Genomic DNA, 18,085 nt, shown 5'->3' with positions numbered 1-18,085 from the left:
CACTGTTACTGTATTTGCTTTGCAGAACTTTTTAAGGTCAGTAGACAGATGGAAACTAGCTATATAGTGGAGATTTAGATAATAGTGAAATAAAAAGTCAAAGTGGACAGATTGAATCAGATAAAGGTTTAATATCTTTCAAAAAGTATAAATCCATTTTCAAAATCCAGATTACATTAATCATATAATGTATAATCACAACGATATTCACAGTACCTTTTATTTTGCTTTGGAACCTTATTCTGAATATTTTGAGAACAAGTAAATTATGATGAAATATGAAAATTGACGAGTTTACTGCAGAGTGTGAAGAACCAGAGTGAATTAGAATTCTGCTCACTAAGTGCCTCAGAGCTTATTCCACCTGACTCATCAAATGAAAAATTCATCAATTAATCCTCTGACAATAACCATATATACACAAAAATCAATCTGGAATTGATTTTTTTAGTCTGAACATGAAAACCAAGCCCTGACTTATACATAATGTGAAATTTCTCTTCATTTCGACTTTATTATTGAGTATAACAGCTGAAGTGTTCATATAATTATTTGTTCTAAGTCAACTACAAAAGTGTGACTGTTTGAGAAAGGGTGTATGTGCTGTGGAGATGGTCTGAAGCACAATCTGAGTGAGCTAATAAAGTTGTCACACGCATGTGAGAATACAGCTGATAGGAATCACTAGAAGGCAGCCAATAGAGAGGGATACTGATCACTAAGCCCTGATGGGAGACCACCCAGGACAGTTAACAGTGAGCTGAGTACTGAGGAAGATCAAAGAAAGGGAAGAGTAACATACAATAACTCAGATGTCAGATACAGATTAAAAATAACATTGTGAGGCATGTGATTTCTATGAAATGTATTTTTGTGTGGCGGTGACTGACTCAGTAAACAATTTAAACTGTAGAAAGGGGACCGTTTTCCTTGTGCCAACCTGTTTTGTGTCAACCTGTTTAATTGTTAGGTTTCTTTCTTCCAGGAGGCCAGTGCCACAATAACATATATACAAATATCTCAAGAGAATAATCCAAGCCAAATAATAGTGAGTCGTTTTCTTTTTTTGGATTAAAGAAATCCTGGTAAAAATGTACTCAGATATATTACTATAACGGAAAAGAGTTGAAAGGGTCAAATTTAAGTTTACAGTATTCTGAATCTCTTTATCTTGAAATTAGGTAGTTCCAAAATCTATTATTATTGCTGCTAGATTCTTAACTTCCATAGTGCAAAGTCTACTTTGAATCTTATGAGACTGCGTTAGAAAGCTCTCTGTATTCTTACAGAGAACTTAATATTGCTCTAAATGCTGTAAGTCAGCATACTCTAAGAAAAAGAAATGCACTCTTCCAATATACAGTAATGTTAAACAACACGCAGAAGATGCAAGGGAAATGTTAAGCTAGAGAACTCTGTCAGTATTACTTACCTCACATGTAGTAAATTTTGATAACTGTCTTCTGAGTGTGGATTCTTGTAGGAAATGAACATTAAGCTGTTTCTGTGTTTTATAGATGTTAAAAAAAAGCTGAATATATATGATTCTGAAGCTATTAGAATTTTTTCCCCTGTCACAATAACAGTAAGAAAATTGCAATAGAATTGTCTTCTTGAGTGCATAGCATATGAAATAATGTGTTTTTTCCCTGTAGTTTAAAATGTTAACTTGTATTTTAGGTCTCATTCTTTGCATATGCCTTGACAATTATGATTGCTTGATTAAAGAAAGAGCTTTTGTGCTACTTATATGTCACAATACCAAATATATTGTATCTGAGCGGTATTTATAGTGTTCTATTTCTGATAGGTCAGATATGTCTAGTGAAAGACTAACATAGGATAATATGTATTGTTATTAAAACATTTATGCTTTTTTTGTTTCTTTTTCTCTTTTTTAAAACAATCTGGAAAAATCCTTATTTTTAACTAATATACCCAATATGCTAAGTAGCTATGTTACTTAGCTAACTAAGTAGCATACCCAATATGCTCTTTGTATATTAGCTCAAAGCATCTTAATTAGTTTGGAAGTAATTTTTCTGAACATTTTTAGAATCATACTGTAAAAAACATATTTTTGAATTTTAAAAAGCATTCATACTTCTTTCAGCATTTTGACCTTTTCTAGTCATTTTTATCAGATGCATTTTTCAAGGTCCATAAAGGATTACATATTTATATAATTGCCACTCATGGGAAATATAATTGAACACAGAATAGATAATAAAGAATAACTTTTAAGTAGTAAGCATGTCTATGTTAGTTTATTTTCTGCTTTGTAGTATTCTACAAAGTTGTGTTTTCTTCTGTCGTTCAGTCTCATTGGAGATAAATATTTAATAAATGAGTGAAATCAATGATACATATCACTAGTTATAGAATAAATATAACTGTATTCACTGACAGCTATGTCAGTGTAGTTGCAAATATTTGAATGTGTTTAAAAGCAAAGAAGTCAGACTTCCTGATGATTCATATAGTTAATACTTGTTCTCTTTGTATCAATTTTTTTCATCGCATTAGATTTGTATAGCTAAGAATTAGTCATTTTGTTAATCATAAATAATTATCTATCTCTGCAAAACTTTTAAATATACTATCCAGTAGAAAAAGAATTATATTGGTTTTGTTCTTGAGTCTATATTTTAAATTGGGTAGAGTGACCCTGATATATTTTTAACTGTTTATTTCACAGAAAAAAATGAAAATATTAGTATAGGGTGTAAAGAAACCTTATTAAATTTCTTCTGTCAGGGTAATTTTAGACTTTTGTAAATAGTAAATTTTTGTGTATATGTTTTACCTCCTATAGTTTTAACCTAATCAGTCTATTTAAAAATATTAGACTATAACTAATTTATGGGCAGCAGGGGGCAGGGATGGTCATGGGGAAGTAAAAATGTTTGTTTTGTAATTGAACATGAGAAGAACTTGTTCTTAGGAAGCATTATTTTAATAGTCTCTGTGTAATATTTTAGGGTCTTCAAGAATTTATAATGTTTTTCATTCTTAAAGATTATCCATTTTTACCTTTGTTAATTTTGACCCCTTCATAACATAAAAATAATTAACAAGTTAATCATACTTTTTAACCCAATTTTATTAATTTAATGCAGGTATTACTTAAAAGTTAAAATTTTTGATACACTCTTTCACAGTATTTATGTTTTAAAAATGACAAACTGGTGTCCTCTACTGAAGTGGCACTTAGGAAAGAGAAACATACTAATGTGCCCATTAACTATTTTCCATGGCTCGTAATTTCCTGTGATGTATCATTAAGTAATGATTTCTTACGATATTTAATTGTTCTGTTACATAAATATAAAATGTTGGAAAAGTTGGAGTTTTACTCATTATGTGCAATTTCTCTATCAGAGTAGCAATTTTTGTTAAAATCTTTCAAAAAGCTTTTGTTTTATCACTTTGCCAGAAAAATGTTCAAATTCTTAGGTTTGAAATTTGACTTAATTTGCACATTCTAGCAGCATTCTTAGAAGATAAATTCTGAAATTTTTCATTCAGTTTTGATATAGTAGTTCTTACATTTAAAAAAGGAATAAATTTACCTTTTTAAAAAGATAACCTTATAAAGTCTAAAGATGATTCTTTTAAGTGAGATAACACCTCACATTTATTAGAAATCTCCTACTTTTGTTTTAATAATTTCTCTACCTAAAATGGGTGTTTATTAGGTAATATGCTCTCACCTTATTAATGTTCAATAGAAAATAACCTTTTTAGAACTGTTTGTAAAATTGACTTAAAAAAACTATCATTAAATTCTAATAGTGTAAAATGTAGTAAGGTTAATACATTATAGTGTTATTTAATATTCTTTAGACAGATGCCTCAAAATAGTAAACTCAAAGCAGTATATTTAGAAAAATGATTTAATTTACTTCAAGGGTTAGTAAATCCAAAATACTTATATTATGATTTTTTCTATCAAATGACATTAAGTTATCAACTATGTTTAATTTTCTTGAAATGAGGTTTATATCTCAGAGCTTTAATAACACCAATGTATTTTGTATGATCATTTAAAATATGTGAAGTCATTTGCTAATGTTTTCATTATAGTTTAACTTATTTGGAAAATGACTATGAAAATAAAATAAGTGGGCTAATTCCCTGTCTAGATATTATCCTTAATCTCCTGGTTTCTTATACAATTTTAAAAAGCCTTGGTCTTCCCTGGTGACGCAGTGGTTGAGAGTCCGCCTGCCGATGCAGGGGACACGGGTTCGTGCCCCGGTCCGGGAAGATCCCACATGCCCGGAGCGGCTACGCCCGTGAGCCATGGCCACTGAGCCTGCGCGTCCAGAGCCTGTGCTCCGCAACGGGAGAGGCCACAACAGTGAGAGGCCCGCGTACCGCAAAAAAAAAAAAAAAAAAAAAAAAAAAAAAAAGCCTTTAGCTTTTTTCATTAATTTATATGCATCAGAACATTTATTGAATGCTTATTTTGTGCATTCCCAAAATTTACCTTTCCCAAAATTCCCAGGCTTGCTATCTTTCAGTAGTTTATCCTATTAAAAAAGAAATGTTTAAAATGAATATTTTAACTACACATTGTAAACAAAATATCAAAACAAGCAAATTACAGCACACACTTAAAATTGACCAAGATACCTATTTTTTCCTAAGCACCATTTGGAAGAAATCATATCATTAAAAGAAAAGGTAAACTGCATACTTTTTTCCCAACACAGTCAGCAGGTTTTAATGTACTTATAAATATATGCAAAGGAAATTTTTTTCTTAGAAACAATCCAACACAATTTTCACTTTCACAGTGACCAGGTATGTTCAAACTACAAATAATATTCTAGTGTGAATAACAGTCTCTTTTATCTAGAGAGTATTAAATAATTCATTTACATAGTTTTGAAATTGTTAGAGTCTAAACTTTCTTTATCTTTGTGAACCCAAAGTCCCAAATATCATTATTATCCAATTAGATGCCATGACTTCAGAAAAAATAATAGAGTATTTTAAGGCATTATACTACTACAGTTGAAAGCATTTGAGAATTGTATTTGGGAGAATGGTGCTCTGAAAAGAAACATTAACATCTGAAGAGAAGAATTCTTGAGCATAATTGATTGAAATGATATATTTTCAAAAATTTATCCTGAAGACATTTTTTTAAATGTGTAGGTTTCTTGGATTTTATTTCTGTACTCATAAAATGTTATGAGTTACAGAATCAAAATTAATCATTCACTGTAGTATCTCTTATTAAGAGTGCTTTCACAGCAGGGAATCTCACAGAGGACCACTCCTTCATTACTCTGACTCTCTGGCTAACACCCAGAATCATTGGAGTGGTCGAAGTTAGACTGCAGATTCTGTGTCTTTGCTATACACAGTAGCATTCCAAACCATACTTTGGAGTTACTTGTAGATGTGTGTGCATGTGCACTTACAAGTGTCTATATGTAATATAGAGAGAGACAGAGAGTTAGTGTCCAAAATCTTTTGAAATAAAACATTAGTACTTGCTAATAGTTGGCAAGGGTAGGCACAGGGAAATATCTAGCATGAGTATTTGCAGGGATAAATTAGAGCACTTCATAGGGCTCCTTCTCTTGCCTACTGAGGATCCATTTTCCCCTGAAAATATCTAGTGTATACTGATTCCTGTCTTACTAAAAATGCTTTGTTTCATCAGTTAGCAAATTTAGCAGAGTCTTATTGGGTTAGCAGAAAGTAGGGAATTAGATTATCTTTTCAGTTATTACATGTCTAATGTAATTACATCTTATACAGTAAGCATATAAATAATTTTAAGGCATTTACATTGCAGCTTAACATTTGCATATACTAAAGAAAGCTTTTATGTAATTTTGATAATTTGGCCTTTTATTAGGATAAAAACTAGCACTTTTATGGCACTTGACAGTTTTGCAAAATACGTTCCCCTATTTTTCTATTTTTATTTGAGACAAAGAAAGTAACATTGTCCCCATTATGCAGATGTAGGAATTGAGGTTCAGAGTGTTCTAAGGGATTTGCCCAAGATATCAGAGTTGGTAAAAAAGCCCAAGATGAAAGTAGAAACCAAATCTTCTGAGTCCAGATTCAGTTCATGCCTTTTCAGCCATCTTATAGCCTATCCTCTTTATGTTGGTAATTTTTTAAAAGTCATTGGTGATTTAGTGGTTCAGAAATGTGAGAGAGGGCTCCCCTGCTGGCACAGTGGTTAAGAATCCTCCTGCCAATGCAGGGGACATGGGTTCAAGCCCTGGTCCGGGAAGATCCCACATGCCACGGAGCAACTAAGCCCGTGTACCACAGCTACTGAGCCTGCGCTCTGGAGCCCACGAGGCACAACTGCTGAAGCCCGTGTGCCTAGAGCCTGTGCTCCGCAGCAAGAGAAGCCACCACAATGAGAAACCCGTGCACCGCAACTAAGAGCAGCCCCCGCTTGCTGCAACTAAAGAAAGCCCACACACAGCAATGAAGACCCAGTGCAGCTAAAAATAAATAAATAAATAAATAAAATCTAAAAAAAAATGTGAGAGAAGAAACAGAAATGCAAAAATTTTGTAGAAAGGCAAGTGGAATTCTTTGTTTTGGTTATGATTTTATAATCTATGCTTTGTTGGTTCTAGTAGCAAACTGTCCTTTAATAGAGAAAATATGAAATGTAAAACTGAAAAGAATTGCCTTGTCAGCTCATTCCTATGTTGGCTATGTTTTACTATTTTCTCTCAATATTCATAATATAATAATGACACATAGTGTTATAAAAGGCCTTTTTAATGCAAATGACTCAAGTAGCATCAAGGAATACAGCATTTGGCAAAATTTAAAAATTTTAAAAAATACTGTTTTCATTTATTCTGAGGTATATCAGTAAAACACTGTCAATATATATTATGTATATTTTGGGGGTATCTGCAAAAGATTTTACTTTCATTTTGCAGAAGATAACCAGTAATTCTATTGAAATCTAGAAGGAAGGAATTGAATTTGTTTAACCAGAATAATGTAAAGAAATAATGGTATTGATTTTTAGGTACTGCTAGACCAAGAGATTTAAATTTAAAATGTAACTTAATACTTGAGTTTTGAGAAGGACTAGAAGAGAACCCCTTTTATGCAGACAGAGATAGTAACCTAATCTATAGCCCAAGATTATTAGCATTTTTTATTTGTCTAATCGCTCCTAATTTGATGGTCCAGCTAAGTAGAGTAATCTTATTTCAGAATTGCTGAAGACATTTTTACATAAATGATATTTAGCTTTTTTCTGGAAAAAAAATCTCTTTAGTCTTACTGATTTTAACATTATCATCTACCACTTTTCCAACTTTTATTTAATAGAACCTGCCTTTGCATGTAAGGAATGCTACAGACAGGTGCCAATTTGTCTCTATAAACCACACTGCTATATGCTAGAATGAGTGGAGGCTGGGGATCATAACTGTTTATTTATTTAACTGCTTAATAGTCCCTCTTGTCAACTCTTAAGTCATTTTTCATGGTTGTCTTCTGATTCCTATCAAATTTTCCACATCTGTCTTAAGTTATGGAGTCACTGGTATATATAATGCTACAAAGTTGAAGGATAAAGAGGCTTTCTACTGTATTCTCCATGTCTTCTCACTCTGAAATAAATACTTGATTTAAGCTGTTCAGGCACTACTTGGGGCAGAGATAATCAGTAAGACAGAGTTTGGGTAAAGATTCCAGAACAAAACTGCAAAATGGCATGAAAGTACGTGTGGAGAGAGAATTGAGGAGAAAAATACTGTTTTGTCCCTCTAAATTCTTTATTCTCTTACCTTGTATATTTAGTTCTTTAGGTCTCTGCTTCTAAACCTTGCCTCACTCATTCAAGACTTTGACTCCTTCATTGCAAAGTTTTGTCAGGGTGTAGTGATTTACTCGCATAAATGAAATTTTTCTCTTGACGTTCAGAGATTTTTGAACTTTACTTTTTTAGAGTATGCCAAAAACCAAAGATGTTATGTTTTGCAGCTTCAGGTCTCCTATTTCTACATAGGATTGAGAGAAAAAATAAATCTGGAGAATAGAATGAATTCCATTGTTGGCCAATTAAATATTTTTGTAAGTGTCTGCAATGCACAATGCATTTGTAAATGTCTGCACTATACTCATGACCCATGTATTTTTAAGACTTAATCAAAAGTAAAAAGTAAGGTCTTTAGTTATATACAAAGAGATAGAATTTAAAATTTAAGCACTTTCAACTCTCAAATATTCATAAATTTTAGACCATTTCTTAACTCTAGTATGTTTTTTGCATTGCTTAAACAACTCTAAAACATTGCCCAGAACTTGAATACATCCACAATAAATAGCATCACCTGAGGAAGATAAGGCCTCTCTTTAATGTTTTACTAGGACTAAAGGAGAAGCTTCTCCCCAATCCAATCAAGTCTCCTTTAAGAGATATCTGGTATAGTTAGCTAGTGTTCATTGAAAGATACAATTTTTTTCCCATCCAGGCAATAGTTTTTGAGTATAGCTGTTACTTATATAGTGCCTGATGCAAAGGCATAATGTACACTGTTCAAGTTACCATCAGCCATTAGTCATGACATAAATGAATATGATGCTTTAGTCTACACAGTAATGCTGGCTGGCCGTCACCTATGTGATTTTACTTTGCTTCCTTACAAATACTTTGTTCTCTGCCAGGAGTTAGATATTTTTTGAAAATCGGGTTCAGCCTTTACCCCCCAAATATCCAGCCATTCAACCTAGAGACACTCATTAAACAGCCAGCCAGGACAAAACAACGGCTGATGAAACTAAGCATGAATTGTGCTTGAGAAAGGAAGTGCTCAAGTGTTCTTCATTATTTTTTTGTTTTCACTTTATTAATCTGAAATCGCTGAACTAACCATGTCAAATGTATTAACTTATGTAACAACTCGTACCAAGTCATTGCTTTAAAAAGTCTGGATGTGGCTAGCACTGTATATACACTAATGTACAGAATTTTCAGTTTACTGTTTGATAGTCATTTGCTCGTTTGTACATTGTGCTCCTTTGAATCATTTATGCTGTATACCATAGTTAGTTCACATTCTTTCTGTATAACTTTCAGCAGAGAAAAGAATAACTGAAACGTTTTTGCCACCATATTTACTGAAAAATACATAGCAAAGAAATTTTAGCACGTTCTGCTTTTGAAAGTACATATTATTTGGTTTTCTGTCATGTGTGGGTGTGTCTTTTTATGTGTATATGACTTTAGTTTTTATAAACTGTTAAAGTATTTTAAATATTTTTAAATACTATTATATGTGATAATATGAAAAAGAAAATCTTGGGTAATATTACCAGTTTTAGTAGGAAAGTTTTTCTTTATCTAGTAATCATATAGCAATATTCCACCCCCCAAGTTTAAATAGTAAAAATACAGGAGATACAAGTAAAAATCCCAATTCTTTGTGGGCTAGTTCACAAAATAGAAAATTATTCAAACGTCCAGATACCTTTGCTGGTATATAAAGAAAAATTTAAGTATGTGAGAATGCCCCTCTATGGCAAAATTGCTGGGCAGTGCTTTGACCATACATTTGACCTTGTTTAAATTTATAATATGCTGTTTAGCCCAACTGGAATTCTCAACATGTACTAAAAAGAGAATTCACTCCCACTAAATGACCCATAAGAATAATAGTGGCAGGTGTACAATAAAGCTCTTGCTTGGCCAGCACTCGTGTGGGAAAAGCCCTTTAACTGTCCTTTTGAAGGTCCCATGTTTGAGACTGAATATGGTGTAGTGACATCTGCAAGACTGGGCAGGTGGTGAAGCTGATGCTTCTAGTTGCATGCCAAATAATGGCTCTTCTTAATAGCTTGGGTGGACACCAGACTGAGGTATCTTTGTGGATACGAAGAAAAGAGTAGCTAATCATACATTTGAAGAGACTTTTTTGAGCCACATCTAAAAAAGAAATTATCTTTTTACGAAATGGCATCTGATACTCTTAACTAATCTGTTACTCTCCTGATGCTGCTTTCTTCACCCAACTTTCTCTCAACAGACTTTGCAGAATATATTTAGATTTCAAACTCCTAGCCTTCTATTCTTTTTATGGCCTATGTAGGCTGTCAACAAACCTCTTGTACACAAATTCTGCTCTAATTTGATATGGGAAAGCATGTAACCATGGAAACGTTCTTTGTACCCTATCTCAAGCCCTGGATGCTTTATTTACCCTTTATAGAGTAGAACAAATAATCTACATACTTACTATTCATTTTTTTAACCTAATTTCCAGCTAAACAAATATCTGACTGAAATATTTCTTCACAAAGGTAATATTTTTAATCAGATGAGTATTGCTAGTCTGACTTTATTTGGATGAAAAAGATGAATAACATTTAGAGTGGCCTATCTTTTACCATAGTAATTATGTGTATAACTTAGGATAATATCTTGATGATGATTTATTTAGAATATGTTTTTTTTGTACAAAATAGAAATGTCCGTAAACCAAAACATTAGGATTTTATTGGATTCCTAATATATGTTATTATAGTATGATAATATATACATGGCTCTTATATTTAATATCTGTTATCTCCTACATTTGAAGTTGAGCGGATTGTTATTCTTCCTTTCCTATAAAATAATTCTGTATTAGCTGCTTTTACAGATATGTTTCAGTTTAACCATAAATTAAAAATTAAAACACTCTTAACTGAGCTTGTTAATTTTCCATATTTTTTGTTATTCCAAGTACCATTTAAGACTCAGGAACTTCATCTTTCATATGTTCATCCCAGTCTTGTTCTTAACCGTCAAAGGTCCTGTTCACTGAAAATGATTAAGCAAGTACACTCTGTAACAGAATGTACCTGAGGTCATAAGCTAATCCATGATTATATGTTGATCATGTTAGAATTATAGATAACCTATCATACTCATCTTCCAACTACCAATGCAGTGACTGAATCTTATTCTTTATATTACACATTCATACTTGAACATGTAACAAAGGAACTCTGAAGTTTCTAGTCATGGTCAATGCTTTTAAACTTCTGGAAGACTATTGCAATTCAAAACTTTTTTTAATAAGCATCTTCCAAAGTTTTTGAGATAGTATAGAATTTTTATAAGTGAATATTTATGAATATGCAATCGATCCGTACAGTAATAGATGGCATCTTAACAACCAGACAGAGAATGACTGTTGATAGAGTTTATTAGCGTTATTAGGTCATATACTAATTTTCATGGGGTATCCTTCTGTTCAGCCATATGCTGATTTTGTTATCTAAATGCACACCCCTCCACTCTGTGTAAGCATTCTCAGGTTTCCCTGAAGGATACAGATTTTTGCCTTAATTTCTCCTCTGCTTGTAGATTTATTCTTGCAATTATCTCAGGTTTCTATGATCTCACCTTTTCTTTTTGACTGTACACTATTTTTCTAAAAATTTATTCCTGATTATTATAAACACAGCTTAAACAAAAGGGAATAATTACTATGTTTTCAATTATGGTTAAGATTTCTAAAAGGTTAGCTAGCAGTTTTTATGCCTTTACCTCTCAATGAGCAGGGCCCACTTCTCTCGCATCAGGTTAGAGGAGAAATGGAGAAGGAACCAGGACTACAAAAGCTATAGGTTGAAGGTAGAATTTATTAACCCAGAGAAAGTGTCAGAATATGGATAAACCAAGAGTAATTCTCAGACCATTTGGGGTACTGATCAGTTTCAGGTCATTTGATTAATCTTTCCATTGCCGTTGTGGCATATCTTCCTAAAGAAAGACACAGAGCTCCAGAATTTCACAATTACAACCATCAAAGACATAATTTCATATTAATACTATTTCTCAATTTCTCTTTTTAGATTTTACTGATTTGTGTTACTCTTGTGACTGATAAGCTTATGAATATTGTTTGTACTCCACTTTAAAAAAATGTTTAGTGTTATTTCACTCCTAATTTTACCATGATTTGTGATCTAACCTTCACAACCACTAGGTACTATTTAATGTATATTACAGTAGGAACCTAAATTGCATTCTAATCTTTAAGTTTGGAATTTACTTTATTGTTTACTTTTTATTTGCACCTTATGATTATATTAGATAATATCTGAGTTAAGTGATTTGCTCAAATAAAAATGATACAGAATAGCATTTTTTCAAATTAATACTCTTTGAAAAAATAGTTCTTACATGTTACTTTCAAGCTTAGTACCATGTTCCACATGTAGTAGCTATTCAGAAACTACTTGAGTAATTGACTTACGGATCCCTGGCAGAGTTGTTCATATTGGTTTGGTTATTTTTAATCATTAAATATGTATCATCAAGTGTCTAGCATTCATTAAAGTAATGACATTATGCTTTTGTCACTACGTCTGTTCTCACTTGAATGGTTCCTTTCTGTTAGAGCCAATTAGTATATCTAAACAGTATTTGTTGAATATAGAAAAATGTTTGTGCTAAAATTTACACTTTTTTTCCAAAATGGTTTTTGTTTTCAGGTACTCCATAAGGTACCAGTAAGGACAAGTTAAGAATTATACCTGTGTCATTAAGATTAAAACTATTAATACTGGTAAAATCTACTATATGTTATTTAACTGACCTTTTCTATTAAAATTAATGATAATAATGTAATTAAAGTATCCTAATCACCCATTGACGCAAACATACTTCAGTCCATGTAGTCACAGTCCAGCTATAAAAGAAGCTGTTGTCTTGATCTTTCAAGTAGCTTTATAGAGATTTCCTATGATGACTAGAGTCCTCTTACCTTCTGTCCCCCAACCCATAACCTCCATCACTGCTTCTTTCTTCAAATGCAAACTAAAAGCAAAGGAACTTGTTCTGCCTATAACATAAGCCACTTTTAAATTCAACCTATGAAAACAAGGACAAAATAACCAAAATATTTTTTACAAAAGCCTATACCATTGCTGCTTTGTTCTTCCATGAAAATAGAGAGAGGCTTTAATCACCATAACCAAAAAGAACTTTTTCAGAGTTTTTCTTATTTTAGGGATCTTAGAAGCCTTGATAAAGAACACTTGGAATACCTCGTGTCTATACTTGCTCTAAGCTGAGATTTTAGCAGTGTGATAGGGTTTGTAGGTATATATTTGTTGTTTCTATGTGAACTACTTTTTTAGCTGATGGATGCCAAGTGTTTCTAATTTCACTCTTTAAAATATATCTGACCTCTAGGGGTGACATATGGTCATTACAGAGCTAATGCCCGAAGTGCCATCAATCTATGATATTTGTCACTTGAGAATTCAAAAACAGCCAAAGATTATCACAATTAAAATTGAGTCACTTATCACAAGCTAAAAGTAATAAACATTATATAGTATTTATCGTATTGGTTACCAGTGTGAGGTCTGGAGTCAGAATGGACTCTGATACTGGTTCTACCACTTATTCATTGTATTAACAGCTGTAAGCTAAGGATACCAACAGCATCTCTACCTTGCAGAGTTTTAGGAATGATTAAATGAAATAATGCATGTAAATGCTTAGGGTATTTGTTACATAGTGAGCACTCAATAAATGTTAGCTGTTATTATTAATTATAATTTTTCATTCTTGAGCCATGTATTAGATTTTCAGATAGCTAAACAATTGCTTTCAGTGTTTTTGATGCATGTGTGTGGTTGAAATTACTTGAGATACATTCCCATTACTGACTCAGAAGGAAGAGGACCAAATAAATATATTTTCCTTAGCCATTTGGTTGATTTAGGGCTTTATTTACTGTAAATATATGGTCCAGTGGTCATTTTTATTCCGAATACTGCCAAGAAGGTATATCACTACTAAGAGCTGCCATTATTCAATAATAAGGTAAGTCCCTAAAAAGAGAGAATGAAAGGGAATTGAGGTAAGAAGTACATAAAACAAAAGAAGCTACAGAAAGAAAAATGCTTGTGAGGAGCAGGCAGGTATCATAAATGTACGTCACTGTGCTACGAGTAAGGGAAACAGTCCTGCTTAAGGTCTTGTTCTGAGAAGTTTTTATTTAAATAACTTCCACAGACAAATAAAGATAGGAAAGATCATGCATAAAAAATGATGAATAAACAAGAAATATCTACAAGAACATACTCTGATAATAAGAAGTCATAATATTTCTCAAACCAGTATTCTTCTTGTGATGAAAATCGAAAAAAAAAATTGTCAGGGAGCAGAGGGGAAGATGGGTATTCATCACTGGAAGACATGGGTTCGACAGTATTATACCCAAATCACTGGAGCTTCCTAACTGCTGTAATGACCCTGGAGTTACAAATAAACTTTAATCTGGGAATATGGTGCAGCAAAGGATTAGGCAGTGGCAAAGAGCTGTTTTTCTCACAATCCGAAGTTACAAGGATAGAGCTCTAAATATCCCCGATACACACTGAACCTTCCTTAGGACAATCATATGCCTTATACATTTTGGCTGTATTGTCCTTTCTTGACTCTATAATTAAGATTAATTCCCCGTAGTAGTAAGCAAATCTGAAACGTGATAGAATATGCAGAAAAGCAAGTATCTCTGCCTCAGACCTTTTGTGTGACGATCTAGCAGTAACTCAATAAAGGAACTTTACAGAATTAGTGATCTCTTTGAATAAAATAGGAAGCTAATATTCCATTTAATATGTAATTATCCTTTTTTTCTTCTAGTTTGTCATCTTTTGAGTGAATTTTCATAATGTTAAACTACATAATTTTAAGGTTCAATTTGTTGAGAATAAAAGTACTTTAGCAAATGACTATTTGTAGTCTCTTTGGCCTTTTTGCTAGTTTATTGGGAGCATCATTTCTTGTTCTTTATAGGGAAAGAGTTGGAAGTAGGAAAATCAAAAATACGATTGTATTTTCTTCCTACAGACTTTCTATAAATTTCTTTTTTAGTCCTTTTCTCTCATATAAACTCTACTGTGTAAATTATATCATGTTGAGCTAACACTTGTAGAAAGACCAGAATCTTATCTATAAATAGCTTAAGGAAACACATTTTAATACAAAGTAACTTTCATTAGTAAGTCTTTTTATGTTGGATAGAAGTATAACGTCTCCTTTTAGGGAGGCTCTGGATCACAAAAAGCATAGAGGGGCAGTTTACTTTAATAAAGACAAGAACTTTTTGTTCCAGAGTATTAGGGACATTTTTGCCCATTGATATTTAGGAGGAAATCAGATGCTTTCACCTGAGTTATATGGCTTCATTTTTTACCCTAAATGATCCTACCCCTTATGTGTCAGCTTATACCCTGCTCTGTGTGTCATGAATTTGATATAAGATGGAAAGGACTTTGAAGTATGCATGCTCTGAAGGACTGAAGATCTGATGCTCTAACCACTTCTTGAAATTTTGTTTAATAAGCATTGTGTAGAATATGGAAGTTTATATTTCCTGAGGAAAATGTTAACCTAGCTTTTGCATCACTTACTGCAATGTTCAACTTAAAGGGGAAAAAGTGAGCGTATGTTACAGTCATTGCAGAAATCTTCTAAAGATATTACCTCTTGAGCTCACTTCTCATTTTGCATTGGGAACCATGAATAGTTGAGCTTTTGCATTTGAAAAAAATGTGAGGAATTTAAACTCATTGAAGTACTAGTTAACATAATTCTGTTTCTCTTTCTATTAAAATTAGTTACCTTTTTTTTTTTTTTTTTTTTGGCCATGCCACTTGGCTTGTGGAATCTTAGTTCCCTGACCAGGGATTGAACCCGAACCACCGCAGTGAAAGCATCAACTCCTAACCACTGGACCACCAGGGAATTCCCATAAAACGAATTACCTTATTTTGAAACTATTATTATTGTTATTGGACTGTTGGCATGCATCTAACATTGTAGTAGCGCTTCTGTTTCCATCTTGAGAGTTTTGACAGTAGATTTTTGATTTGAAGACAGGGTCAGCTATTTTTAGGGTAGCTCTAACCATGTCTTTTCTAGTCATCTACTTAAGTAGATTTCTTAGACATAGATTTTTTATTGAATATTATGGCATATTCTTTAAATATTTTAAACATTTTTCCTTTACAAAAAGAGATTGAGAAAAATTTTGATGAATCCTGTTTTGGATTTGCTTATTATATTTTGTAATCTTTTATAGTTTCTTTTCTATTTGATATCAATTATATATTTAAAACTCTACCATTCATTATTTTGTTTATTCAAATTATAAAATAAAAAAATCTATGTCCTATTAATTGTGATTTATATATTTTAATTTTTTGTTATCATTTAATGTTAACAAAATGGTTTAATCTTTGCACCAAATTTTGCAGAAACTAGTGTTTTCTCTCTGTTTTATATAGAGAGAAATGTAATCTCTCTGCATGTTAGGAATTTATCATATTACTTCGTTCAGTGATTTTTGTGACTACTAATCAGACATTTTAGTGAATGATATATATTCCTGATTGCAGTTTTGCATAAAAGCACATTATGATATGATATGCGAATTTAACTTAAAAAGTTATTTTTAATTTACGGATTTTGTGCTATAGTCTTTGTATTTTCATTATAATGTGCAAAGCATGAATTGTAGTGTACATATTTAAACTTTATAGAGTGCTAGTAGCAATAACTAGTTGTAATTTGAAATTTGGGCAAATTAAAATACTTCTAAATAGCTATCAGGGTAACTGAAGTATTTACAAAAATTGATCAGAGCAATTCACATTTCTGTAACGCAGAATGTTCAAGTTCTTTTCAAATGCTTACTGCTTTTCCTTATTTTACCCTTCTATTGATATCCACTTGGAAGACTTAGAAAGCAGAAAACATCTCTTACATATCCATGATCAAAAATGAACGCCTGATGGCCTGAAGGTTGAAATAATTATCTCTGGTGGCCGTGCAGATCTCAATGTCAAAGCTAAGAACCACAGGGCAGCTGAATTAAAGCATGAAAACTGGCATGAGCACAGACAACTGCTTGAGGCTCTTTATTACTGTTTGATACAGCAGCCCTTTGTTGAGAATCTTGTTTTTTTGGTTCGAAAGCAACTGTGTGTGTCTAATCTTGCATTTCCCTTTATCATCAATTCCATTCCTCTGATACTTACAAAACTAAGCAACATCACATGTATTTATCCCAATTTCTGAATTAGTGTTTCTGAAGCTTTCTGCTAATCTGCAGATAGGTGGCACCGTTCATACAGATTGAAAAAGCAGTGCTTTCTCTGTTCACACTATTCCATGCTGTAAATTAACCTGTCACTTTATTATTTGACAAGATCTTCATTTTTATTCATCAGGACTTGGGCCAGGATGGGTGCATTTATGGCCATTTGCTTTGCACGGCTCTCAGCTGAGTTTGTAGGTATTGTAAGTGAGATCCATTATCCCTGTTACAAGTGCACACAATGCAGATGCTGATCTGCGACGATGATGAGAAACCAAAGTCAGTAAAGACCACATAAGCCACCCTTGATGAAAAGATAAATGAATGCATAAATAACATTGTGCTCTGCTGTGTTTGCTGAGATCAAGGATAGATTTTGAAGGTTTTGAGAGATCAGACGTACAGAACCTGGAGAAATTCATCCTCCTTCACTTTGCATTCAGCAAGCATTTCACTGTGTATAGAGAAGCTGAGAGACATTTTAATACATTACTGAAAGCTCAGAAATGTTTGGGCACTTCTCTATTTTTTTTTAATGTTAAGAAAAAAACATAAAGAAATAGTAGAGGCATTAGAGTTAATAAGAATTTAACGTGGTGCAAAAAAAAGCCATGCTTGCTTTAGAGAATTTCTAACTTAGTTCTTTATGTAAATACACTCGCGTCTATTGTGTTCTAATTATAAATGTAATTATAGAGATAAATTGGTAAATTATGTTTGTAATTGTATTCATAAAGATTAATGACATTTAAACAGACATATGCATGATAACATAAGATATGTATTTAGAAGATGTACTTCAACTTTATACAACAGATATATTTTAAAATAGTCTATAAAAATCATTTAGCTAATTGGATACAGTTTTTAAAAATTGGCAGCACGGCAGCATGCATGTGGATCCTCACACAAGGATGTATACTGTTTTGTGTTTTCTATGCATTGTCCTGAAACACATATTTTGA

At 32.5% G+C, this 18,085-nt stretch overlaps 1 protein-coding gene across 6 annotated transcripts in view; it reads left to right on the top strand.

The window, feature by feature from the left end:
• The window catches only part of ARB2A (ARB2 cotranscriptional regulator A), a 428,163-nt gene that overhangs the window by 145,416 nt on the left and 264,662 nt on the right, over positions 1–18,085 (top strand). For 4 of the 6 annotated variants that reach the window (XM_060143273.1, XM_060143276.1, XM_060143274.1 and 1 more), the window contains one exon: positions 986–1,048. The exons of the other annotated variants lie outside the window; for them this stretch is intronic. In XM_060143273.1, the coding sequence (XP_059999256.1) occupies positions 986–1,048 (63 nt within the window). The remainder of the gene's footprint in view (positions 1–985; positions 1,049–18,085) is intronic. 6 annotated transcript variants of the gene reach the window in all.

Source organism: Lagenorhynchus albirostris, chromosome 3 (assembly GCF_949774975.1).
Source record: "Lagenorhynchus albirostris chromosome 3, mLagAlb1.1, whole genome shotgun sequence".
Classification (NCBI taxonomy): domain Eukaryota; kingdom Metazoa; phylum Chordata; class Mammalia; order Artiodactyla; family Delphinidae; genus Lagenorhynchus; species Lagenorhynchus albirostris.
Note: the sequence above shows the minus strand (reverse complement) of the source record. Positions and strands in the feature narration are given on the sequence as shown.